Source organism: Pipra filicauda, unplaced genomic scaffold (assembly GCF_003945595.2).
Source record: "Pipra filicauda isolate LSUMZ 115617 unplaced genomic scaffold, ASM394559v2 scaffold16_size7369187_pilon, whole genome shotgun sequence".
NCBI classification, from domain to species: Eukaryota; Metazoa; Chordata; class Aves; order Passeriformes; family Pipridae; genus Pipra; species Pipra filicauda.
The window spans coordinates 1,988,854-2,016,035 of record NW_024104207.1 but is presented as its reverse complement, the minus strand read 5'-3'; the positions used below and the strand labels follow the sequence as shown (position 1 = coordinate 2,016,035).

At 36.3% G+C, this 27,182-nt stretch overlaps 1 protein-coding gene across 2 annotated transcripts in view; it reads right to left on the bottom strand.

The window, feature by feature from the left end:
* The window catches only part of SMOC2 (SPARC related modular calcium binding 2), a 138,883-nt gene that overhangs the window by 62,225 nt on the left and 49,476 nt on the right, over positions 1-27,182 (bottom strand). For both annotated transcript variants that reach the window (XM_039379561.1, XM_039379562.1), the window contains exons 3-7: positions 21,051-21,157; positions 19,868-19,967; positions 12,385-12,432; positions 8,336-8,386; positions 7,469-7,543 (exon numbers count right to left, since the gene is read on the bottom strand). In XM_039379561.1, the coding sequence (XP_039235495.1) occupies positions 7,469-7,543; positions 8,336-8,386; positions 12,385-12,432; positions 19,868-19,967; positions 21,051-21,157 (381 nt within the window). The remainder of the gene's footprint in view (positions 1-7,468; positions 7,544-8,335; positions 8,387-12,384; positions 12,433-19,867; positions 19,968-21,050; positions 21,158-27,182) is intronic.

Sequence of the window (27,182 nt, the reverse complement as noted above, 5' to 3'; positions counted from 1 at the left end):
AGGTCAGGAGGTCTGGAAAGTTTTACCTTCTTGGAAGAGGCTGAAAGAACTGAAAGAAAACAGTAATTTTCTTTTACCAATTTAGGACAGGCAAAGCAAAGCAAGGCAAGGAAAAGAAAGAGAACCAGAGTATGACGAATAACTTTATTCACAGGTGAAGAAGGTGAAGAGGGTGAAGAGTATTGTTCTCTCTTTGCGTAATACCTAAATCAAGAATAGGATATTATCAAAAATTGCTGTTGAAAAGTAAAACAAAGTTCTCTATTAGGTACAAAGTCAACCATTTACTGATTAGCCTTAATGGTGTGAATTAGTAGTTTCAAAGCCTTGAGTTTTTCAGCTGCCAAGGGGTATCCTGCCACCAATATTCAAAAATAATTCTACTCTGAAACTATTGTGGTACTTGCCAGGAAAACAACAACAAATGAAAGAGAAGAAAGAGAACTACCTCCTACTCTTCAAAATATTTAAAAATAAGACTGTAGCGGATATAAGTTGTGACAGTGCCTTACACATCTCCCTCTCCAACAGTTTCTTAACAGTACTGGTTTAAGAGTAAAATACAAATCAGAAATTATCATTCAGTCCAAATAGTTGAGCTCATTCATGAACTCTAAAGTGAACATCTAGTGAATTAGCAAGCAGAGCCAACCCATAGAGTCTGAGAAAGCCATAAGACTGTTGTTCTGGAAGCTTCCAGTCTTCCCCTTTATCAGTTTTTCTTACTAAACTCCCTCATAATGCTCCCTCTTTGACTTCCATGTACAGGTTGCTGAGGCAACAAGCCAAAAAACAAATGTTCTGTCACCAGCTGATGTCTTTCAGCACCTGCAGATTTTACAAGGCCCAAAAGCCAGATCTGTGGTTATCACAAAACATTCAGACTTGCTGTAGATGTCATGGAAAAATGCTAGTGCCTTTACTTGTGTAGAGAGTTGACCTGCAGATGAGTCCAAGTTATGAAGTTCACAGCAATAATATATAGACTTGAACTCATCTAAAATTTGGTAGAGACTGATTGCCCATCTGTAATGGACTGAGTTCCCATTGACAGAACCCGTGTGTGAACTTAATAACCATTTGATATGTTTGAAGACATTTAAAATCAATACTTCTTTCCTTTCATGACTGGAATTGAGGTTTTTAGAGCTCAAGTCAATTCCATTTCAGGTGCTCTGGATTATTAAACCTCCACGCCAGAATATCACAGATTTACAGTAGTCTGTTGTAACTTTTAGACCATGATGATATCAGATACACTAGGCCCTATGAAGGCATGAGATGGATATATTTCAACAGTTTATTACCATACTTCTACTTCTCCAGCTACAGCTAGTGGCTGCCCTTACAATACAAGTTTGGGAATGCAAATCCCATGTTTGAGTGTGGCTCACGCCCACTAATTGCTGGAAGGAAACACTGTCTTTACAGTTAAAATGAGGTAATAGCAGAGAAAAAATTCTGGTTTTCCTAGGTAAATCAGTGGTTTGCAACTAATGGACCACTTCTGCTCAGGCTCTTCTCCTATGCAAATATATTTTATATATTAATTTTAACTCAATTTCTGAGTGTCCAATATATGCGTAATGCAAGAGCAAGTAGGACTTCTCCTTGTCTGTCCCACCTTTTATGCTGAATACAATCAAATTTGAGAACGGAAGATTAGCCAGGGTTCTGCAGGCCAACACACGACTTCCTAGGAAACCCTGCTGAAACAGAGAGGCAACAAGCTTTTAAAATATTTTCTTCCCCCTCTTGCCTGTGTTCTTTTCTCACTTAATTATGATATCCATTTTGATTTCCTTCTGTTATAACTGGTTTCATATCTCAAATCTTCACATTGCAAAATAAGCCTGATTCAAAATACTTCAAGAACACTTCTAACTATTTTGTAATAAATACTTAAGTGGAAACACACAGTTGGATCTTATTTTTTTTCTTGCTAGCTCACACAACTTCAACTGCATGTAGTTTATCTTCAGTCAATACTAAAAGCAACATCTGGAAAATGCAACAATTAATGAGAATAAATACAAAGTCACTGAGCTGTTACTCAGTGTTCTGTCTCTAAGTTATTAATTTTCCTATGCCCAAAAAGGAATGGCTATTAGAATTGATGTAGTTGGGCAGACACACAAACTCTTACATTTATTTCCTTTGAAAGAAAACGTTGGTTTTGGTTTTTTTCATGAAGATTTTTTTTTAACTCCAAGACTGACTTCTGTCAGGATAGGCATAGCAGGAGGAAGTTAGTCAGGTTCAGTTTGGAGTATGGAACAAGGTTTTTCTTGGTCCTTTATAAGAAGGTAACTTTCAGGGAATGATCTGTGCACAGGGATCCCACTGGAACAATTGCCTCTGAGAAACAAAACATAGCAAGATACCAAGACAGAAACCTCATTGACAACCAACATAGTTTCCATGTGAGAAAAACTCTTATGTACAAATGCTTTAAAGTTGTCAGATGACAAGGCAAAAAAACAGCGTTCAACTCTCAGAATGTCATTCTGTCATATTAGTCAGTCTCACTTGCAGGTTTTGCCAACGGATTCAGACTATACAGACAGATAAATGCAAGCAACTATTTGGTATACATACAGACACATAATTGTTATTTACAGTATCACTTTAAATTTCACAATTTTAGTCTACTAAGAAGGTATTCTCAGTAGACATTATACCAATGTTTTCGTTTGCATTTGCAGGCAGTCCATACTACATTAATGTATATGCATGTCAGTGTTTACCCAGATGGTATTTTGAGAATGAAACTCCTGCTGGATCAAGCTCACTGGGACTAATTGATAAAATCATGTAACAGATTTTTAAAGCCCTGAAACTGATAGTTTGTATTAAAAAGGCAGCAACAAACAATCCATTGTGTCAGAAAATTAAACAAAAAGCTAAGTGTTCCTTACATGTGTGCACAGCTGAAGTAAAAATGATGACGATTTTACATTACCAGAATATCCAGATGCAGTGGCTGAAATCTGGGCATCTGTGAAGTCACTAAAGCCATAGTTTGAGGAGACGTTGAATTCTGAATCCACTGCTCTTTGCATAGATGTGTTCAGAATTTTAACAACCTGACCTTGCCCCAGAAGTCTTAATGGCAGACCAGGTTTTCCTCTGAGTCGACCTTATTTTGTGTTGGATCATGTATGGCTTGTCCTCTAGCACGTGCTTAAAGTACATAAGCATAAAGATAGTAGAAAGCATGAAGCTTGCACAAACACTGCATCACGTGTCTATGCCTGATCCAGATGAAATGTGATCTATCAGGTGAACTAGTAGCATGTAGTCAGAGTATGAATGGTTCAAACATGGTTTGAGAGTTCTGCCCTTGACTGACGGGGACATTCAGTTTCTCCCCACTCATTTAATGTATTTAAAATTTAACACATGTATCCAATCAAGTACAGTAAACTACCAAGAAATGCAACAATTTCTTCCTCTCTTCTATTGTGCTGCTCATACTAGATTATCCACAAACAAATTTTACAATCGGTTTATAATGCTCATTAAATATACAATCAATAAATATGTGATCAATGAACATATGAATCATTAGTGCTAAGAATGACATACTATTAAATTTTTAAGGAAACAGAATACTAAAGTGTTAACAATAAGAGAATAGAACTGAATAATAAATAGGTGAAACTGTACCTTGTCTTAGCCAATAATACATTATTCAACCCTGTTTCTTTATCTTGAATTACATTATCACCAGAATCTCTAAAGTCCTTAAGCATCTATGTAAGTATATTTCAGATTATGGATGACTTTTTGTATCCTGCATTTGCAAAATTAATGAAATTTTACGCTAAGTATGATTTGTTCTTTGGTGTACAGGTTCTACTTAGAAATTACTCGCACTTCAAGAATCTTTTTGAACATTAGAAATATTAGCAGTTAAACTCAACCTATTTATTTTCATGGAAGTGCTTCCACAACAGACAGAAAATAATGGCTCTTAAATTCAAGCTAAGAAAATTAATCTGAAGCTTCACTGGGAATTGTGAAAAGGATTAAACTACACTTTCTTTGCCTATATTCAAACTCAAAAAATGGCATACATCCTCTGAAAAAGTCACACTTAGTTCCCAAGAATCCCACAGGTATATATACTGCTGATAGAGAAGATGTAGCAAGGAAAACCTAAGAGTTCTACAGTCCAACCTAACTTTCCCTGTTAGGTAATGAGAAAGTATCTGCACTGTCTTCTCCATACACATTCAAGTTGCACCGAGCTCTGAAGCCACAGAAACTGGCAATTGCTAAGAACATAGTCCAAAATATCCAGTTTCTTCAAGGCAAAAAACCTTCTGTCCTCTGGTCTTTACAAAATACTAAAGCTCTGAAAGAATAGCATCTGGATTTTCAAGTGATACCAGTGTGTGAATAAGTTCATCTAAAGCATAGACACCTTTATATCGGCTAGGGAGCTAAACTGGTCACCATACTTAGAGAGGTCCAGTTATCTAGTTAGCTTTACAATGCTGTTACGACCTGGTGGGTGGCTTTCTAGGCTACACTGACCACACTGGTTACATCTCCACAAACTACAACAGGAGTTGAGACACTGAACACACATAGAGACAGCAGCGTGTAGGCTGCTACATTTTGATGTCTTAATTGGAACCCATATACTCCCGTATTCAATGTTTTCTGTTTATTTGTGATAGCTGTTCCTGTAATTCTTGTTTGTGTCAATCTGATGTGACCAATCCACAATATTTTCTGTGAAATGGAGAAAGAAATGAGGAGTGCGGGGATATTCACAAAATATTTGCAAAGGCACTAACGCATATGTATAAAACATAATCTCAGCAAAAACTACATTATTTTAGCAATGAGGTGCATACTTTTTCCTAATTATGGAAAGAAAAAGTATTCTGAAAATCATCTTCAATGTACAAAAAGAGCAAAGATGGAGATAAACCACTTTAAACAGTTATTGTACCATGACCCAAAGTTGATGGGGTTTTTGCCAGGAGTGACATTTTGTCCTCAAAAACTAATAGATTAAATACCACTCCACAAGTACCTTTAGTGAGCAGCAAAGGTTTATTTCTCTGAGCCAACAAAAAGAATACACACTAGGAAGTAATTATAAAAAATGGATATATAATACACTAATTCCTTGACTTGCATATGTAAATCTTGCAAATGCCATTACTCCATGTTAAATTAATTTAGGCTGATTTAATTAAATGAATGCACTGGATAACTAATATAAACTAGAATTTCCTGAGCCATTACTTTCTGTTTTCAAAAGCCTGAAAGCTTATGCTGATTTTACTGGCTACTTGTAACTGGCAGGTCATTTGTAGTGTAGCAAAAGTAAACCACTTCAGGATGGGTACAATAAATTTAATGTATTCATCTGTGATATTCAGCTCACAAAAAACTTTACCAAGTCAAGAGAATTATTTTTGTGACCATGGTATATTGATCATGACATAGTAGATCATATATTCAGGTAAAAACTAGAGAAAAAAAAGCAATACAAACTAAAAGAGACAGCTTTTAAGTAGGATATTTGTAGCCTGCTTGAAATTGTTAGGGTTTGCTTTTTTAGTTAAAGTTATGTTCTATAGGCAGGGCTAGGTGATAGTGTTATTTGCAGCTCAAGAATTTCTTTGAAAGCACTTGGGATACTACAAAACAACAAAACAAAATGTAGCCTACTATAACTAAATTTGGTTTCATTTTTTTGTCTTATAAACACAGTTCCTATGCAGACATAAATTCTGCTCATTTTACTCAGACAAATACTTTTCAATAAGCTTTCTGGTGTTTGTACGACCAAGCCTGAATCCGAGTTTGCTAAGCAAACTGAATAAAGAAGAAATCTATATTTATCCTTTATACTGAAGCTTGGAAGTAGGAAGGTAGTTAGTTTACAATCCACTGGATTCAGTGACAAAGTCTTTCCTGTTATGTACACATAACAGTCCAGAGTTCATTCCCTATGGATGTTCCCAAAACCCTTGGCACAACTCTGACAGGTAATAAAGGAAAAATCTTGGCTTTTTGAAGGCCTTAAAAACATGTTTACTGAATATCAGTGCTGTTCATCCAGTAAAAACTACTTGTTAATATACGGTCACTGACACACAGTATACCTGGGAGTCTGGAAGAGAGATGCTGTCTACACAACTGTTGAAAACAATGTTTTTAGTGCGTAGATTGATTATGTCATTTTTCACATACAAGAGAAGATACAGCAGAGAGTGCAGTAGTCCCTTCTGGCACATCAGGTACACCTACAAATTACAGCAAGTTTGGCTACATAGTGTCTCTTGACTTACTTCTGCTAATCTAGGTATGGCACTACAGTTGTGAGCAAGTCCTGTTAGCAAGTCCAACACGATGCTTTTGATGCTAATTCACCATGGGCTAGCAGTCATAAGACAGATAAACTATGCTTCTGGTTTGTCTTCTTTTGTGAATATATCTTTAGATGGACTGGAGGTAACAAGTTCCCAGAAATAAACCCAACTTTTATTTTGTGTGTGTGTGTGCATGCTTGTTTTCTTTCTTATGATGACTGTTTGTCTTTTTTTAAATCCTTTTAGGCCTCAATTCAGTAAAATACTTCAGTGCAGTACTTAGTGTAAAGCATAACTTAAATTTCTACTGGATTTCAAGCATGGTTTTGGGTGATTTACTGAATATTAGCCTGCATCATTAATGTTTCTTTTCAAACTCAATATTTTTCCAGAGAAAAAGAAACAAGGAAGATTCTCTAAAGTTTATCCCACTGAAAGGAAGAAACAGTGATGAAGGCATCAAAATTTATACTCCACCAAAGTACTGAATGCATCTGAATATTACAGAGACTTCAGTCTTAGGACGTTCACCTGACATTCCTAGTCCAGGTCTACAAAGCTCAATTATGAAGAGTGGTGAAAATAAGTAAAACCAGAATTCAACAATTATTTTTAAAAAGCAACATCAGTAATTCACCAGTAAGCTGGTGATCCGTCTGTAAATCACAGGGGACTGATGTAGCAAAAAGCTGATAACACTGTCTTTCCAAAACCTGTTTGCTGGCAACTGGTTTCTGATGGAGTTTGTTTTTTTCCAGTTTGCCTCCTAAGATTTACCACTAAACAAATGTAACCCACACTGTCATTTTACAAACACCTTCTTACTACACATCACCCAAAAAAAAGGAGATAACAAAGAGGCAGGGAACTAAAGAGGATGCAAAAATTAAATGTCAAACCCACTAACAGGTGCAAGAGACTTTAGTGGACTAGTATCATTTTAGGCAAATAAAGTCTGGACAAAAACACTCCTCTCTAAAAAGAAGTTATAATGCTATTACTAAGTCATCAGCATGCAAATCATTAAGTCACTATCCTACAATGAGAGTGGAAGCATAATTGTTATTAAAATGGTCTCATGCATGTCTTCACAGGAGCTTTACAAAGTAAGGGCAACATAAGTTTCTTACCTGAGCTTTTATTGGTTTTGTTTTGTCTACTCTTTACTTGTTCAGTCCACAGTGTAGGATAACGAGAAGCTATATCTAGAAAAAAAAGGCAATAGAAAATAACTTATAAATGTTAACATTTTTTAAAGGCTAGCAACTGAATAAGTGGCTAGTTTTATAGATACATAGGTCTAAAAGAAAAGGTACACTGGTTTGTATTAGGACAGTCAAAACTTTTATACATACAAAGGTATGAATAGTCCCTTCCTTATCCTATTTGTACAAAAGGTTGAAAGAAACACTTTTAGACTAAAATTATGTTAATTAGAATAAAAATTAGAATTAAAATCTCCTAGTGTGGACCCAAAATATATAATAAATTCAGATTCTGCAAGATTTGCAGAGCGTGGTAAGGCAGTCATAACATAAAACTATTATTGAATTTAGGTCTTGAGCTTTACATTTACTAAGCACCAAAATTCTGAAGCCTGACAAAACTTCAACCTTAACAGTAATACTACTAGGCAATATGTTGAGAGTAGAATTTACCCTTTAATTTCTTTATTTGAACATACAGTTTTAACCTGCACTTTGGCTCAAGTTTAAAACCTGTATCTGCCCTCAGTAGTGACAACTAAATTTGCTGATGCTGGTCTCCACAGCTAAAGTGTTATCTCAAATCAATCCCACACAATTCACTGCTTGTAAGTAAATATTCTATTGTGCTTATTGTCTTTGCTGTTCCTGAACAAGGTACAGATGCTTGCAATTTCTTGCAATTTCTTGCAACTACCCCAGCAATTGTAAATACTCTTAAGGTAGCATTTGTTGTTGTGGAATATAGTCCCTAATTACATAGTTTAGTACCACACTGTTAAGTTTGCTCACCTTCTTCATCACCTTGAGGCTGAGTCTCCAGTGCAGGAGCTGAGGCATCATCTGAATTCAGAATGGAAAAGATTTGCAAGGAGACTACAATTATGAGAGTAAGCTAAATAAGTGTACATAGATGATTGATAATAATGATTTGCACATAGCCCCGGCCAGTAAATAAACAATAATTTAAACATTTTTTATAGGCACTACACAGCATAGATTTATTACATATACAGACTACATTTTACAAAAGGATGGGTTTTTAGGTTGTGGCTGATGAATTTATTGCAGGGTCTTTCATGATGCATGACGTGATCAAGTTGCTCTCTGGAGTGTAATTCTTAATTTCTAATACTGCACATTGATACCTATAGATTTTAGTGATAAATCACCATTTATAAAGAAGTAATTAGATAAATGTATAGAAGAAGTAAAACCTGTGAAAGTAAAAACAGTCTGAGGAGAATGAGTGGCTGCAGACCACTGGATGCCTTAAAATAAAAGGGTTTTATAGCACAGAAGGATCTATTTTAAGCAGATTCTATAAGTAGGATTTGCAGATTTTATAAGTAAGGTTCACAGATTATATAACCAGACTATTGTTTGCACAACCGTTATCCTCTGGTCATCCTTCTCCATCCATCCACTACCAACAATTACTGCAAGAAAAGAGGGAGGAAAAATTACAAAAATGACAAGAAGATGTGAGAAATCATAAGGTCAGTAAAACACAGTGGACATAGTGCTGGAAAAGAAAAATTCAACAAAAAAATTATTTAAATTAACATTTACTAGGAAGAACAGTACCAAAGATCCATCTTTACCTTATTATGTTATTGCTATTTAAAATTATTGACAATATTGGGTCAATATGACTCAGGAGGCCATGCTAGTACAGATTTTCCAGTCATTACTGTTTCCTGTAGCATGAAGCTAACTCCAAGACTAAGGTAAACAGTAAATGCAAAGATTTTATTACTATTTCTTGCAAGTTCACAGTTGGATCTTGGACCAAAATAGTTACGAGGTTGTTTTCCTGTCATTTTCATAGAAGGTAGAATCAAAGGGAACTGAGAAGCTTCTTCTATCGTATAGCCTTACCAGGGTAAAAGAGAGTAGCAGCTTTAAGACTAACACACTATCTCTTTCCATTTCTTCTTGCTACTGCAATTCAGAAGAGCCTACTGTTCTCTTTGCTGTCTGCATTTCTGTTTTCTTAAATCTGTGTTGTCCTTATGCAAATCATTCAGAGGATTTGGGGGCACTCTGACCTTCACCTCTAGAGGTCACAGCCTAGTACACAGCAAATATAGATACCAAGTAAATATTGATAGCAGGTAAAACTGAATTTCCATCCAAGGAATAGTGACCTCCATGTTTCTCACAAAACCAAAGCAGCAGCAACAAGAACTTATTTTCAGTGTAAAATGATTTAACCAAGGCATAAAAAGATTTGTTTTAAGAGTGCTCGTTCTTCATGTCCACACAATGGCAGGGTTCTTTGCTCCAATGCCATAAGAGACTGACACTTCTCAGTAGTTTTGCTGGCATTTTTGTGGTGTCCTCTGGGTGGTAGAATAAGACCATTGATTAATTTCAGAGAGGCCATCGAGTATCCTAGTGTACTGAAAATCAAGACATATATATAGATCATCAATCAGTATGTGATTCAGAAAACCCAGAATTCCAAAGGGTAATTTATGGTAGGTAGATATTACCAAGAGCCAAGCCAGAAACTCAGACCTGCATTTAAATGGCATTTTTCAAATCGCCTTTTGGTACACAATTTCAGTTTGTGACACATTTGGTCTTATGTTATTACCTGAAATTCAGACATAATGTGCAACTTCAGCTATTATCAGGCCAATCAAAACTGGCCTCCTGAACTTTGTTCAAGGAGCATTTAAAGCAGTTTATCAATTTTATTTTTTTTTTAACTCAACAGATATTTCATGATTTATATGAACTAGAGATCTCACAGACTAATTGCATAGGCCTTCCTGGCTTGCACAAGCATACCAGTCCATATATGCATATATTCAAACAGAAACCTGATTAAATTCTGTTTGCTGTCGGCGTTCAGTCACCAAGAACATAGTCCTGCAGTCAGCAAAGAATCAGAAAAGAGGGATGTGATCCCAACTCTGACAACTATGCTTTTCAGAGAGTCTGAATATTTTCCTTGGATAGATGAGAGAATTGTGGAGCCAGAGGAGATACTTGAGGAATTAGCTTTTAAGTTTCATTTCTGTTCAGTTTAATGTTTAAATTTACAAACATACAAAGAAAGCTCCTGAGCTCTAATATCTGCAGCTGGAAATTTTCTTTTAGTATTGGAATACCCAGAGAAAGCAAGGTGCACAGCTGCAACAGATGTGGCTCGCCAGGTCCATATCTATGAGACATTTTGGTGCATGAGACTGTCACGTTAAGTCTATTCAGTGTCTTGAGTAGACTTCTCCAGACTACACCTTGGAGGTCTGGAGCATGTCTTCGGGAGCAGTGAGAACCCTGTGAACCTGCCTAAGTTTGCTGGGCTACAATATGGGTAGGTACTCCCACAGAGGCACCCCTGGTTAGTCTGCCGGAACATGCAGAGGAAAGATAAGCAGAGAGTTTCATGGTTATTTATACCCTTGCAAGCTGAGCTACAAAATATGTTTTACTACACTGATTGTGAAGCTGAAGCACAGGTAGACAGATGATCCTGGTCTCTACAGAGTTTGAGATGTCTCTGACAACATGACTTTATTTAAAGCATAAGGCAGTGGAAGAAGGGTGGAGAGAAGAAGACAGCAGCATTTAAGAAGAACCTGGGAACGCGGTCAGAGGCCCTTTGTGTTGCAGTCTTGTGCTGGACAATAAAAACAGGGCATGAGTAAAATGCAATTGTGTCACTTGAGACACAAACATATGTGATGAGAAGGGAAAGCTGATAAATTGTGTTCATTTCCTTGTTCTGTGACTGTTCATTCAGGGTTCAGCAACTCAGCTGTCATGGCCACAAACAAAAATAAAGGATTCCAGATAAGTTTTATATATGGAATAGTTCATTCAGTTCAAAGCTGAAAATGAAAGTTCTGACCTAAAGTAAATAGGTAGCCTAAGGGTAGTGGAACCCACAGTGTGTCTGGAAATACATGAAGGAACAATTTTCCAGCATTTTGTAATTATTAGCCTTTAAAGAAGTACTCATTTTTTTAACCTAACAGCACTATAGTTTATTTAAATGTTGGGTATATTGCAATACTACAAAAGCTCCTGTAAAAAGATACTTCAATTATATTTACACTGTACCAAACAGATAAGCATAAACATTAGAACAAAAATGAGTAGCTTCTTTAAAATTAATTTATGCAGTGTAACTGACAGAACTATTCAGTATTTTAAATTGTTTCAAGTGTTTGGAGAGTGTAAGTTTTAATTTTGTTTAAATCATAGACAGTTCCCTCATTTAAATCTACCAGCTATGTTGGATGCATCTCAGATTTTGTCCTTCCAACAAGATATATGCCATGATCTGTATCTAACAACAACAATTATCTGGCCATAAAGACAAGACCTCAGATGAATTAATCGCAATATAGAACAAAGTGTTGGGTCCAAGATGACTCAAGCATCAGTTGATATGGAAATACACTGAGGACTCCGTTTCCCAAGATTTTGATACTGCAGAATGTTATCTTTATGAAACAGACAGAATAATCTCTCCTCCAGAACAAGAAAACAGTATGGGAAAATATTTCAGAGTACAGCTATGGGAAGGAAAGTTACCTTCCAAACAGTACAGAAGTGAAAATTCTGTAGGACTGAAACTAGAAAAATATAGTGCCTATGTACATATATAAATACATGCATACATATATATATGTTTATACTCATAAGTTTACTAAATTTCTACAATGCAAAAGTAAAATGAATAACATGTATGCATGTATATATACTATATATGCAGTTATAATACATCACAAATATGTGATAATTTAGATCTATGGAAAAATCACAGTAGTTTACCCAAAAGCTATTTTAGTTTTTGTTTAACAGCCAACTAAGATATTTACCTGTTTTACCTGCACCTTCTCGTTGTGGTAGCTTCTCACTCACTGAACCTGCAATTGGAAAAGGGAATTAATCGAAAAATATTACTTTTTATTTTAATATGTTATCTAAGAAACACAGTTCAGCTCTAATGATTCATTTTTGTATATTACAGCAATAAATATCAGCAAATTCTTCCCTTGCAAACCAGAGGTTTTAGCTTTGCTTGACTTCTACATTTATGTTCGATCCATACACTGTCAGACTCTACTTCTTGGCCACCACAGGACTTGAGAAAGAGATAACGTTAAACACTACATAGACAAGTGCAAGAACATGCTCACATGCTGCAGAGTCACCATTTCCCTTCCCCACTGCCCCAGCAAGGACAGGTTTTGCAGTAAGAAGCATCACCCCAGAATCACCCCCTTATGCTCCCTTAAAGTCTTGACCACACACCTCAGCTGCTCTGAGGGGCTTCTTCAGCCTCTAGCCCAGTCCTGGCTCAGATTAAAAACTGCCCCTTTCTGCTTTAAACACCTCAAACAAAGCCTTGTGGAAATCCTATGCTGATGTGGGTAAGTACGTGTGTTTGCTGGGGCGGCAGAAACACAGCACCTTATTCTGAGTTTGAACCTGAACTGTTTTCAGACACATCCCCAGAGCTGTGGCCCTTAGGAAAAGAGACAGCAGATGTGAGAAGGGAGTCAAGAAGATTAGAAGAGATGGGGTTTAACAGCTTATTCTACCAGCCTGGACTCCAACCAAGAATCCAGTCTTGTTTTCAGGTCATCAAAAAATGGAGAATCTACTAGTTTTCTTAGTAGTTTTTTTTCAGGAGGCTTTAGGTTTTAAAACGGAAATATTTCCTTATTTCTGGCTTATGTGTCATTATTACACCTGTTTTTATGATTCTAACTCCTAGACATTTTTTAACAATTTATTTGTCTCTGTTACATTAAAAATCACCTTTAAAAGTGGTATTTTTCTCTCTGAAGAGCCCACGTGGAGTAATCAAAATTTAAAAAGCATGAAGTCTATAAATTCTTAACACATAGTCTCTTCTTACATACACCTTTTTGAAACAATAAAAGACCCCAACACACATCTGGCACATGCTTGTATGTGTGTGAAATAATTTGGTTACCTTAATTTTCCTAATTTATTCCCTTTGAAATAATTACGTTCACTGTGTTTAAAACAAAGTAAAAGAAATCCCAAACCTTGTAGCACAATAAATCTGTTCTAAAAGGACAATTTAAACAAGAGAACCCACTAAATCACAGGCTTTGCCTGCAATGCTGAACCAATGGTTACTTCAGCAGGAAATTTAGACAAGGAATCTGCCAGAGGGTAGATGCCTAAAGTCACAAATCTGCTCTGATGATTTTAAAGCCTCTATAAAAGAATACTGGCAATGCAGCCGAGCTGGTATTACCTTCTGAAGGATTCACCATATCAAAAATATTCTTGTTTAGACGTGTTTCCTTTTGTGTCAATAGTGTATTTTTATTATATTATCTTTGGGTCACCAGAAATTCAATATACTTAGGGATGCATCAGTATCAACTCAGGCAGGAAAAATAAAATTGCTATCTTGTAGGAATTATATCCAAAGGTGTTTGGGGTAGTTTGCTCAGAAGAGATTGCAATACTAATCCATATTATTTACTCTGAAGAAGAGGCAGATTTTTCCATTTATGCTGAAGCCAGTAGATCTGAGTTTTTTGGTGCTTGGCTTGCATTTGATAAAAGGCTCAGCTTGAATTCAAATAAGATGTTCCAGTTTTCGGAAGTACTACATACAAAATTACAGGTTTTTCTAATTGCACTAAATACCAGTGATCCAATCTTTCCTCAAATTTCATCCAGCTACAATTAACTCTGTAGTATCTGAATTTCGTTTTGATTCACAGGCTTATAATTATAATTTTCTTTCAAATCCAGAGATTTCAGGCCTGATTCTCACCCACACTAAAGCATTTAAACTATTTTTTAGTTTGTTGACTAGAAATGAGGTCTCAGCAGGGGGGAATACGTGTAATGAATGCCACTAATACCCCCCTGCACCAAAAACAGCATGTTAAGTAAAGCCCCAGTTTGGCACCAGCGTTGTCTCTCTATGTACATTCAGAACTACTAGTGTAAGTTGAACTTTAAATTCAGTTCATGCCTAAGTGATTTAACACATTGGTGAAACATACATAATATTCCACATCTTAAACCCAAAGGAGAAAAATCTTTCCAGATACATTCAGGTTTCCCCCTCTATATGTGAAACGGTGAGAATGACTATACGATATTCATGTACAGTTAGGGAGAATTAAGTTCTTTTTTCTGGGCTCGCATTTTTTTTTACCCTAAATTTTCATGGAAAATTGATAAATGGGGAAGACAGTGGCATTTACAAAGACTAACTTTATCATAGTGAATCTAATTTCACTAAAAAATTAGATTAATGCTAAGAAAATTAGGTTTACTGGGCTAACATTTTTTTAACAGTCTTAGGAAGTTAACAAAAATATTCACAGAATTTCCTACAAAGGAAAACATGTGTCCTTCACATAGTTTCACCTGAAATTTTCAATTTATGCAGCATAAACAGTTCTTGTTGTCTCCAAAATCAAGGTAAGGAGGAGCTATTGCATTTTTATCTTTTTTTAACCATTTTCTGAATATATTTATGGTAGAAATACTTCTAGCTTCAGTGGTGATAGGAAGTTGCATTTGCAAGTTTTTAGGAAATTATATCTTCAATACTCTTGACAAATCCTCACATTTGCCGCAAGGCAAGAAACAAAGGCAATTTCTAACTTATCTAAAAGTTGGGCTATGCAATTGGCTTCCAAGTTTTCAGTACACTGTAAGCAACCAAATCACCACATAAATAAATATGCTATGGAATGGGAGAGGGCAAGTAGAGGTATTAGATTCAGCAGCATTACTTTAATTAAGAATTTAGTACCATTCTAGCTTGTAATTTGCTTAGCCATGATGAATTTAATTTCCTTTTTAAAAGAAGACATATTCGTGCCTTAGTTTATTGCAAACCCCACAGTTCCACCCAGTTTCGCTCCAACAGGTTCTGAGGCACAATTCCCTTCCAGGGAACATGATATGAGTTTTGTGGTTTGTGATTTTAGCATATCTACTTTCAATTGTTCTGAGCATACAAGACTGGGCTTTAAAAGAGAAGGCGAAAGTCTATTATTCTCTAGTTTAGATAATGATTTCTGATCTCCTACCAAGGAATATTTGATATGTAATAATTGAATGAAGATATCAAGATAAGTAACCTTTCCATGCTATCCTTTATCTCACCTATAGGTGTGTCTGAATGTGTATGTATAGACAAAGTACTGTGTATGGGGAAAGAATGATCCAAGGATAACAAAACCAATATAATGTATATTTTAAAAGTTCATTCCCTTCCCAAATATATTTGTTTTCATCATATTATCTGATCATAATACTATACAGGCTGGAAGAGTTCTGAATTTCTAAAGGGAAATTCAGGCCATAAAACATGATTATGTCATAATCAAAAGGTAGCAAAACTTCTTTACAGGGAAATAAACACGTCTCCATACCTCTGCAATCTCACTGGCAGAAGCTCAAAATAGTTAATAAGGCATAAAACCCCAACAATAGGCAAACACTGTATTTTTTAATGATAATTTAACACCTGCTTCTCAACTTCTGCCCCATTTCCCAGGACTCAGTGACTATGGAATTTCTGTAGTTCCCTGAAGTGCTGATAACAGAGATGGAGAGTTGTAAAAATGTCTTTTTTTATGTCTGGTGTTCTTTAGTGAAAGTACTAGGGGACATTCATCATTTTTAAGGAGTTTTCTTTTAAATGCTGTCATGGGAATGTGTTTGATTTACTCTCCTTCTCCCCATTGCTCCTGCAATAGTGAAGATTATTTCCATGGAGTAGAACGGCATTCTGGGATTTAACATGTGCGTCTTAGCAGTACCAAGTGTTGCTGTGGGAAAAACTGGAAAGTATAGAAGAAGAGCCTCTTTCAGGTAAAGAAGTAATTAAAGCAAAGATTCACATAAAACAGTTGAAGAGTCCTGCATTTTTTAATGCTGTTTGTGACTTTCATCCTTCCACATATTTTGTCTCTAGCAGAAAAGACAGCTTAAATAAGAGCAACCAAAACAAACCAATGAGTAAAAAATGGCTCATACAGCTATTGTTGATGCATAAAAAATATACATGATACTTTTCAGACTTGAGCAAATTTTAGGAACCATCACATTATGCAGCTAACCAATATTAGCAGTTAGAGAAATGTAGAGACTGCTTCACATATCTGGTATCACACCGTAAATGTGAAGCATGGATAAGAGATGGAACTAGTAAACCAAAGTCTCAACTGCCAAACCTAAATTCTGCTGCAAATTTCCTCTATTAAAATCCAAACTCTTACAGGCTGCCATGCTCTTCTTTCTTATTTCTGTGTATTCACCAAAGTCAAAGGTAGTTCCACTGGGAGAAAACGAAAGGTAAAAATTATCCCATAATTTAGGAATAGCACAGTTGATTGGATGTATATTTGAACCTTATCTGAAGTTACTGAAGAACTAACTTAGAACCGAAAATTAACTGAACATTTTCATTAAAACAAGGAATTTTCCCACATTCCATGGTAGCACATTACCAATGAGAAAATAATTACAAAAACATCTTGAATGTCTGTACACATTCTCCTCTTAAGGGTAGAGGTGGCAAAAGCGATCCCGAGAGAAAAAGGTCTGGTGCATGTAAATTGAAATATTTGCATAAAAGTTTTTAAAATAACTATAACATCAAGCCTACAGAATACATGGAAGCATGTGAAAATGCAGAAACATGCTGGTGTCAGGATGCCACCATTGCAGGAGGTCTGCCTGCAACATCAAAAATAGCAAGGCAATTCCTTCATCAAGACTAGAAATGACGCAGTGTGTTAGACTGACTAGAGACAACACTATTAGAAGAAACGGCATTCCTAAAATACTAGTTAAAACAGGAGTACTTCTACTTAACTTCAGTTGAACCACTGAAGTTTTGATCGTAATTCCTGTGCATAGTCGTACTAAATACAGGAACGGGAATCAGTGGTGATCTGGAAAACATCAACATTCTTGGGGGAAAAAAACCTGAAAATTCCTTATCCTAAACAGATGGCAATTTTGAATATATAGAGGGAAATGGGAGAAGGGTGCAATTGTGTATCAGACTTTCATTCTGCGATATAAGAACAAAGTTTTGCCTTATTATACCATAATAAGGTTCTTTCTGAGAAAATCTGTAGCTGTCTTCTCTGCTGAATGAGAAGGTTTTTCCAGATCTCTCAAAACTGATTTCTTAGCCAATACCACTGCAAAATCCCCTAGCATTTCAAGTCTTACTTCCAAACTCTGCTGTAGCTGGACTTCTTTCCTGAGGGACAAAGGAGAAGTAGTGAACAGTAAAACGCTGATACAAGAAGGGGAGGAAATGTGCAGAGGTAATCCCACAGGGTGTCATAACAACTGAAAAATTACCCACAGTCTTCCATGGAGCAAAATCAGACTCTGCATACTCACCTGGGCCCTGGAGCACTTTATTTATCTCTGAGCTACTAAATTCAATTTGAGTGCTACTATGACCTTCACCTTAGCATTTCTGTAAAATGTAGAGATAGAATAATTCTCATATTAATCTATTAATTAGATTGGAACTACACTGCAACTTCTCCTCAATAATATCAGGTACAAATAGAAAAAGTGAAAATATAGTAACTCAATAACATTTTGAGCCAAAAATAGCGGCATGTGTTATGAAACATCTGAAAAACAACTATGTATTGAACTTTTAGCATCAGCATAGCCCTTTTTTCACTGATGTCAGTGAAAGGACAGGAAGGAAGGAAGCTACAACGGATTTTGCAGAGAAAGCAATGAAGGCCTGCTTTCAGAAAGCCCTGGCTATGGGCATGTAAAAGCACCTCTACTCAAAATTACATTGAAGCACAAAAGCTTTACCCTAGCTATAGAATCAAAGAATTATAGAATAGTTTGGAAGAGACTTTAAAGCTTATTTCTTTCCAGCCTCCCTGCCATGGGCAGGGATGCCTTCCGTTACAGCAGGTTTCTTGGAGCCCCATCCGACCCGGCCTTGAACATTTTCAGGATTGGGGCATCCACAACTAAAGAAGACATATCCATGTGTCTTCTGAAGATGCAAACCAGTCATAAGCAATAATTACACTAAAATGAATGCGCATTTACCTCTATTTTAAGGTTTCTGAATATTTTATATTATTTTTCACAATTGACTATCATTCCACAGTGACTTTTCAGACTGGATCAAAAGGAATATTCTGAAGAGTATTCTTTCAGGCAAAATGCATGGAAGATTCAGCAAGTCATTTAAACAAGAAAGACCTTAAAAGTGAAATTAACATTTTATAAACTTTATTGAAACTTTCTCAATGGCCTCTACCTTCCTCCATCTATTTATCAAAAACCTCAATGAATGATTGAAGTAGATCAGGCCAAATGAATTCCCTCAAAGGCCCCAATCCACTCTCTTTTTCAGTGCCATTCTCATTACAGGATTGACTTTTTAAAGCTATTTCTCTGGCCTTCTGACAGAGAATGGTGCTGCAGCACAAACAGTAATGTAATAGATAGAGAGCAAATATTTGTAGTTATTTTTGTGCAATTCTGTCAATCTCAAGAGAGGTCAACAGCAATTCTGACAACTGTTCATACTCTTGGGATTTATATTTATTTTCAATTTTAATGAAATAGGGTCAGAAAAAAATCCCTAAAAGACTGAACCTGTTAATTGTCCTGAGGAAAGACAAAAGGCAGCACTCAAGGTAGTGCTTTCATTATGCATTTATAAGACAGTGATTTCATTATGTTCTTAATGCTTTTTTTTGTTATTGTTCTAATTTCTCCTCTGGATTTGGTCATTCATGGAATCTGATGTAGGAGTTCTTTCACTGGGCTTTGCTACAAACACATATTCCCACTCTGTATTTTTTGTTGGCATGGGTTTTTTTCCTGTACTCTAAATATCTGAAAAAGGCAAATTCCTCTGAAATTTTTTTGCAATGAGTTTATGTGCAAGAGAGTTTCAACGTAAAGTACTGTATCCATAGGTCAGTTGCATGACTTCATATATGGACACATAAATATGGTACAAATAACCACTGCAGAAAAACCCTTCAATAGCTAGATTAAAGTACAAATAAAGTAGAGGGATGCCAAAATCATAGGGAGGTTTAGGGTGACGGTGACCTTAGATTTCATGCAGGTCTATATGAAAAGCCAGACCAACTTTCTCAGAGCCTCATCCAGCTGAATTTTGCCACTAGGGATGGGACATTCACTAGCACCTGTTTCTGTGCTTAACCACTCTTCCAATGAAGAATTCTTTTCCTTAAGTCTAGTAAGATGCTACAGACAAACTCTGCTATTCATGACACACTGTCATATCCTGGCCAGCCAAACAAGATTTACCTGGGCAGCGGGGAGTTTTGTGGGCCACAGCAGTACCACTGATAGGACGACCATTGGGAGTGACACACCAGCAGTATCCAGTGTAACTATGGCACTGAACCTGTCAGAAACAACATGAACCACGTGCAGCTTGTCAGAAATCCCACAGCAATCACACCTGTGAGTACAAAAGACTAATCCAGCAAACTATATTGACAAAACCTAAAAGAGGAAACCAAACTGGACCTAATCTCAGTCCTACATATGATTTTTTAGCATACAGCATATTTCAAGCAAAGTGTGGTAGGTCCTTCAGAATCAAATTGAAGAGAAAACTATTGAAATATGTGGTTGTTTACACCCTATCTTAAATCAGTGAGGTGCAGGTGTTATAAAGACCTCACAAGGAAGTTCCTCAAGGGACACAAAAACTGTTCCTGAAACAAGCAATCTTGAGGTTTTTTCCACATAAAGAACATATTGTTCCACCCACTGAAGGAGCATGACAGAGTGCTTCTGCCAGCATTATTCATGTCTCAAGCTGTCAGAAAGGAAACTCTTGGAATTCCACTTAGAAATCAATTGCATTATATTTCCTAAGGGCCAACATCACTTCCCTCACCGTCTTCTGCACAAATCCACAACTGAAATGCAGTACAGAGGTGGCAGAAGGTGATCTTAACTGGAATATGTATCACAGGTTAAGCCTCTAACTGTGTCCCTTCTGAATTCCATGATCTAAGCTAAGTAAATTAGTCTCAGAACATGTGTTTGGAAAGAAATTCAGTTGAGAATAGGGAAGAATCTTGTATGATTCATGCTTTAGCACTAAGACATGCACTCTGGTCTCAAGATTTCTGGTTCAAATCAGGAACAGATCAGAAATTCCAAGTATTTTCCCATCTAATCTGTATTCAGGGGGCTGCAAGAATGACTCAGTTGCCTCATCCTAGAAGAACAGGGAAGGTATTACACAAACAATAGTAATGTTTGGCTCTTTTGCTGGCCAACTCTGAAAAAAAGAACAAGGACTCTGCACATAACAAGGATTTTCCTTCAATTTTTTTGATGTCAGTGTTAGCACAAAGTACATTTAAATTGAAATTACATTTCTCGTCATTGCATTTGTCTCTTCTTTACCCTTTTCAAACACACATATTCTGACTTTACAGCCATGCAAGATACTAAATGAAAAATTTTCAACCTGACTATATGTGCCATCATCATTGCATTCTGGGATAAACACTTGTTGAAATTCTTTACGAGCTTGTTCCTGGGTATACTTCCTCTCAGCCACACATCTGGAAACATCTAAAGAAAAGAAAAAGACAAGTCAGTTGAATGATGCAATATGAAGAAAAGATGGCTGACCATCTATATTCTGAAAAAGGAAGAGGGCTAAGAGATTCATGTAAAGAGAAACAGAATTTTAATCAGGGAAAATGTACCAACACTTGCATTGTTTTTAGGGAAGAAAACCAGTGAAGGATAATAATTTCTGGACAGAAATCCATAACTGGGAAACAAAATGGAGAGATCTCTAGAGATATAACCTTTCAGTTCTAAATGCTGCCAAAGAGCAAAAGCCCAAACAGGGTTTCTCCTCGCAATTTAACACAGCAATAGCTGCCACATTGCACCCATTGCACAATATTCTTTCAGAGCTGATGGCAGCACCAGCTTTCTGGTACTTCAGGAAAGGCAAAGGAGGCAGCAAGAGCATAGCTTCCTTGTACTTCCTACTGAGAATTTACACACTGCTTACTACGGTTAGGCAGTCATAGCAACCTCAGCTATGACTACAGATGTCCCTACCAAACTGGCAAAAAAAAAATAAATTATACTTGTAGCTCACAGGGACTTTTTGGGATGGTGATTCAATAATAATTTTGGACATGATTAATTCATAATATGCTAAAATTTGATGATTTAAACATGGCTCAAGTCAAGTCTAACACATGGTCCTTTTTTGTCCACTATGTGATTTCTTGCACCATTTCCTTCATTACCTGGTACTGGTGTCCACCCAAGACAAGTTAGCAAACCAGCCAGATTTAATTGAGTGGGGTTCCTATTGTCTAATAAATCATATTGTCAATTACATGTACGTTATTTCAATTAGGCAGCCAAGGGTTGAAAAAGACACATAACATAAGCTTTTGTATCTTTTTTATGTTTAAAGACACTACAAATTTTAGCATGTTGCTGACGCAGAATCAGAACTGCTGATGCAAAATTGCTTGAGCTAAGCAATTTCAGGAAAAATGAGAATAGTAAGTGAGTTTAAGGTAGTATTAATGATTTCAAGATGTGACTGTAACATCCAAATTAGAATGATCTCAAACATACAAGCAGAGAAATTTGCTGCTTCTGATGCTTGTTTTGTTTAAAGACTGATAGAAACTATCCAGTGAATATCTGTGAGACAGGAGTATTGGGCTGATTCGTTAATGCTTATGAAGTTCTTTGAAAGCACAGGGACAGGCTTTCTAGTCTATGCAAGATGCACATTGAAAAGAATCTGAACAGTGAGGCAACAACACTTGACAGGGTTTTGGCATTCCCAGGAGCACACAGCTGAGCCAGCTAAATTCTCATCCCCCAAGCACCCTCTCTGTGCAAGTATGATCCAGACATACATTCACAGAACCAGCACAGAAACTTGTTGGAACAGCAGAGATGTTTTTTACAGGATAAATCCTTCACTGGTCATCTCTACTAGCTTTTGACAACTCACCTGGTAACATTAGCATTAAAAAATCCCTTCAAGTCATAGGCAATCTGATGCAGAAGTGTAGCATAATGAGGACAGAAACTGGTCCTCAGCATTTACATTCTGAAAACAAAATTGGGGCCCCTTAATTCTAATCTTCATATTTTCCTCCTGGTCTCAGATTCATGTGCTTTACTTCTGTGCATTACTTTACTCTTCTCACAGGAGCATTAGAGAGTTCATGTTGGTAATACACCAAAAATACAAATTGTTTCATTTTGAAAAAATGAAAAACTATATTTCAGTTTTAGCAATCTTAATTGTATTATGCTCTTTCAGGACGGATGCTTACAGAGATGCAATGATACCTAAAATGATCAGAAAACTTCAAGCATCCAGAAATGTGAGAAAGAAAAATAACGAGGAACTGAATTAACTTGTACTCTGTTACTTTAATAGCTTGTTTCATCGGGGAAAAGTACAGCCAACGTACTGTGCAGCTCAGGTAAAGTCTGTTAATGTGTTCACTGCCGAAGTTTTTTGGGTAAAAAAAAAAGAAACATTTTATGCAAGGTTTGGTGTCGTAAGCCTTCTTCTGAGCATGGTTTGGTTATACAGTACTTAATAACATGTGGTTTTAATGTAGTTAGTATTTTAACTGAAAATAAATCACTCCTTCGTTGGACCTCTGTCCTCGTTTTTTTAGAATGACATGTGGTTTAAATGTCTAAAAGGAAAAGTGATATAAATTCCATCACATAAGGTCTCTGGTACAGTACCAGCAGGGTTGTAAATTATCTCCAACATTTGAATTATCATGAAAACATGCCAAGGAGAAAGAGAAGTTGTCCAAAACTGTCCACAAACTTGTTCCTAAACAGCCCGATGCTCTAAAGGCCTCCTATTCATGGATGATCTAATACACTTTAAAATCAACAATTACCAAATTTATTGGAATATAAAATTCACATTTGAAGTCTTACTTTGTATTTTATAACCATGGAAACATTTTAAAGCTGTTGGACATTATTATACTTCAGTATGTTGAAAAAAAAACCATGAGGAAAATCTCTTATCAAGTTAAGCATCTGAAACTGTAAAGTCAAAATATTATTTCCAGTTCCATTTTTTATTTTACCAAGATATTGCCACAGGAGAATAACTATGGCACAGAAATGAGGCCCAAACCTGATAGAGGAAATGTATTAGGGTGATTAAGATAAAAAGAAGACATATAAAAACATTGATACTCAAAATATTAATGACCAATTAAATTATTAATTCAGAGGAGCTAAATCCCTTCCAAATAAAATAAATCACTGAAGACAAAAGAAGTTATAATATTTTTTGTAACAAATTTTTAAGATTACACCATCTGAGCATCTGCCTCTGTGTCCTGGTTGCAATATCTTCAAAATCTACTGTATAATTACAGACAATTTTTCCAAAGAAAAAGAATTCAAGATGTTTAAGGACTAGACAGTTATATAAATAAGAGCTGAAAAAGGATGAGTAAATAAATTTGTGACATGCCTGGAAGAAAAGCTGAAACATAAGCTCACATCAAAATACCAGAAAAGAGATAGCTGTAGGGAAATCTTGTAGCTCTTAACACACATAAGTCATGGGCATGATCCTAATCCATAGGGAAACAAACCTTTCACACGGCCATTGCTCGTGATCATTCAGCAAAGCCAAATCTGGGATTTGTTGTGCAAAGTCTTTTGAGGGCACCCAGATAATTCTTGTCTACAGGCCCCTCTGTGCACCTTGCAGTAGTCTAACTAATGAAGATGACTCACATGAATCTCAAATTAGTAGGATGAGTGTAGGCTTATATGGTTTGTAAGAATGGGATTTATATAAATAAATAAATATACATATATATATATACATCTAAGGGGATACCAGGAAACTCTCTCACATATGAATTCAACTTTGCTCTTTATCTAGAACAGGAATCATTCAGATCAGGATGGAACCTGATTATTTTAAAATGAAGACTGAGAATGAAAAATGGTAGGATTTACCTGGTACCTCTGTGCTGATTAATCAGCCCATAGATTTTGATTTTTCATCATGGACCCTGACCAAAGCAGGCTAAACTCTTTTGAGATGAGCAATGTCCCTCTGGTAAGAACCTGTGAGTAGAGGGAACTCCAAGGCTGCAAGGTGTTGGAAGGTTGACAAGCACTGTGCAATGCTATAAACGTATTTTTTTTAAAATCTGTTTTTGTTTAAATCTTTGGAACTGTCTAGTGGAAAAATAAGGGCCTTGAATCTGTTACTAGAATTCCCACTTTATTTCACTCCCTAGCTAAAGTATTAAATAAGGGAGCTAGTAGGCTCAAGCTGGAATCTGGTCCATGACCTTGTGAAAAGACCATTAAGTCCTAAGACCCATTAAAAGCTGGCTGAAATGAGGCCTTATTTGCTTATAGTCATACAATGTGAAGAACTAATTTTGAAGATATGTATGTCCAGCTGTAATTTGGAATTATGGCAACTCAGTGAGACTTTATCCTCTAAACTCCAGGTAAATGGGTTTTTACATCCCAGAACCTTGTGGGGAACCTTGTGGAAAAAAACCAAACCAAAACCAAAATAAACAAAAAAACTCCTCTCATGGCATAGAAATTGAGCAAGAATTTTACCTTAAATCAGCTCTCCGGGACGGTATTAGCTGTCAGACTGGTTGGTGCAAAGCTCAATGCATTGAAGCACAGTCTGCTGGTTAATGTGTTGATTGTACCCTCTGTGACTTAGCACCAGGACTGCAAAGGCAGCCAAAGGTTTGATAAGGCAAACACATCTTGGGGTGTATAACTGAAGACAAAAATAGTTGTATGGGAGTGGACAGAAATACACAGAGCTGAGGAGAGTACAGAGTTATAGCTGTTTGGGCAGGTCTTTCTGAATTGCCCTGGTGACAATTTTGGCTTCCAGGGGAGACCACTGAAGAGAAAGCACAAGCAAAATATAAAGACATCTTAATTTTGTGCTAAGATTCTATATGCAACAGGGAAGACTTTCACCTATGAAGTGAAGTGAATGCTGGTACATTACTGCAGAATCTTCCCAAGACAGCACTGAAGTCAATAGGAAATTTTGGAAACAGAATTAATCTCACAAATAGCACCAGACTGACTTGGAACCAATCTCATTTTATTGGTAGTATTTCCAACAGTACAGCACCAAAACCACTGAGCTTCAGGGAAAAAACATCCATCAAATTCAACTCTGCTGGCTAATCCTTGAATAATATATCATACATAGAGAAGTTTATTACTGCAAAGTAGAAGTTTATCTTTAAAACAATGACACAAACTCATCAAAGGTGTAAGCACCATCTCTAAAGTGACATTCGATACTACTGAATTTACAGCAATTTTGGGGCTCTACAGGGAGATCTAACCCAGATTCTCTCTGGGAAAATAAACAGCTTGCCAAAAGAATGGATAAATCTCCTGCAAGAGTTTCAATTTAGTTCATCCGGTATTTCTTGGTTTGCTATGTATCTCAGTAAGAATAAAAGTACTTTTCTCAGTCTCAATTCATGGAGCAAACTTTGTTTGCTTTCAAAGAGCAAAGTGTGTGACATGACCTTGCTATGTATTTATGCATAAAATGCACTTCACAGTTTAGTATTTTATTATAGATGAAATATTCTGCTGAACAGATAAGAAATATTTACTACTTTGTAAAAATTACATATAAACTGGTTAACTTATTCATTTGAAGAAAAAGTTCCCCTGACAGCTTTCTACAGACACTAAGAAGTTCCTACGCTAAAGAGAAAGCTTTTCTAAAGTCACATTGACGTGAACAAGAAGACCTTGTATAGACAGACATAATCCACAAGCTTCTCCCTATTTCTCTGTAGGTTTCCCTTGTTGCACCTCGATTATGCCAGAACACCTTTATACACTTACTTGTCCTTAAACTTTGAAACATGAAGTGCAACAAGATGTTTAAAGTTAGCTGTCCACCTGAGCACTTTACAGAATTGTCCTAACAATTAAACAGAATTCATTTCTACTTTTGTGCTTCTTTCCCACTTCTATACCCTTTTGCTAACTTGTAGTGATGTGACATAAGTCAAATGGTCTTAATTTGTAGTTAATTTAGCACAAAGAAGTTTAATTCAGAACACAAGACACCATTTGGTTTATACAGCATACACTACTCACAACACAATAATTTCCCAGGTCAATGTATATTCTGCAGAACTGATCATGTTTAAAAACAAAGCAGATAAATAGCTGTAGCCTCTAGTGATAGATAAATGGTGAAAGTGTCAGTTTTAAAGATGCAGAGATATTAGTCTCTTGGGTTGGAAAGGATGTCAGCACAGACATTTAGCCTGACAGAGCCATAAAACAAAGACTTGCTGCTTCATGACAAGGGTTGGCCAACTCCTTCACTATTTATTTTTATTGCTGCTTTCTGGATTCGAACAAAACAGCAGAGCAATCTTAGCCTAAACTCTCCTCTATTGGCATCTAACAGACCCAAGCAGTGTGAGGTTTCTTTGTTGTTTTCTATTTTTTTTTCTTTTTTTTCCCCCCCCATATTTTGCAGCCACACAGCAATTTAGATAGCTAAGCTCTAAGATAAAATAAG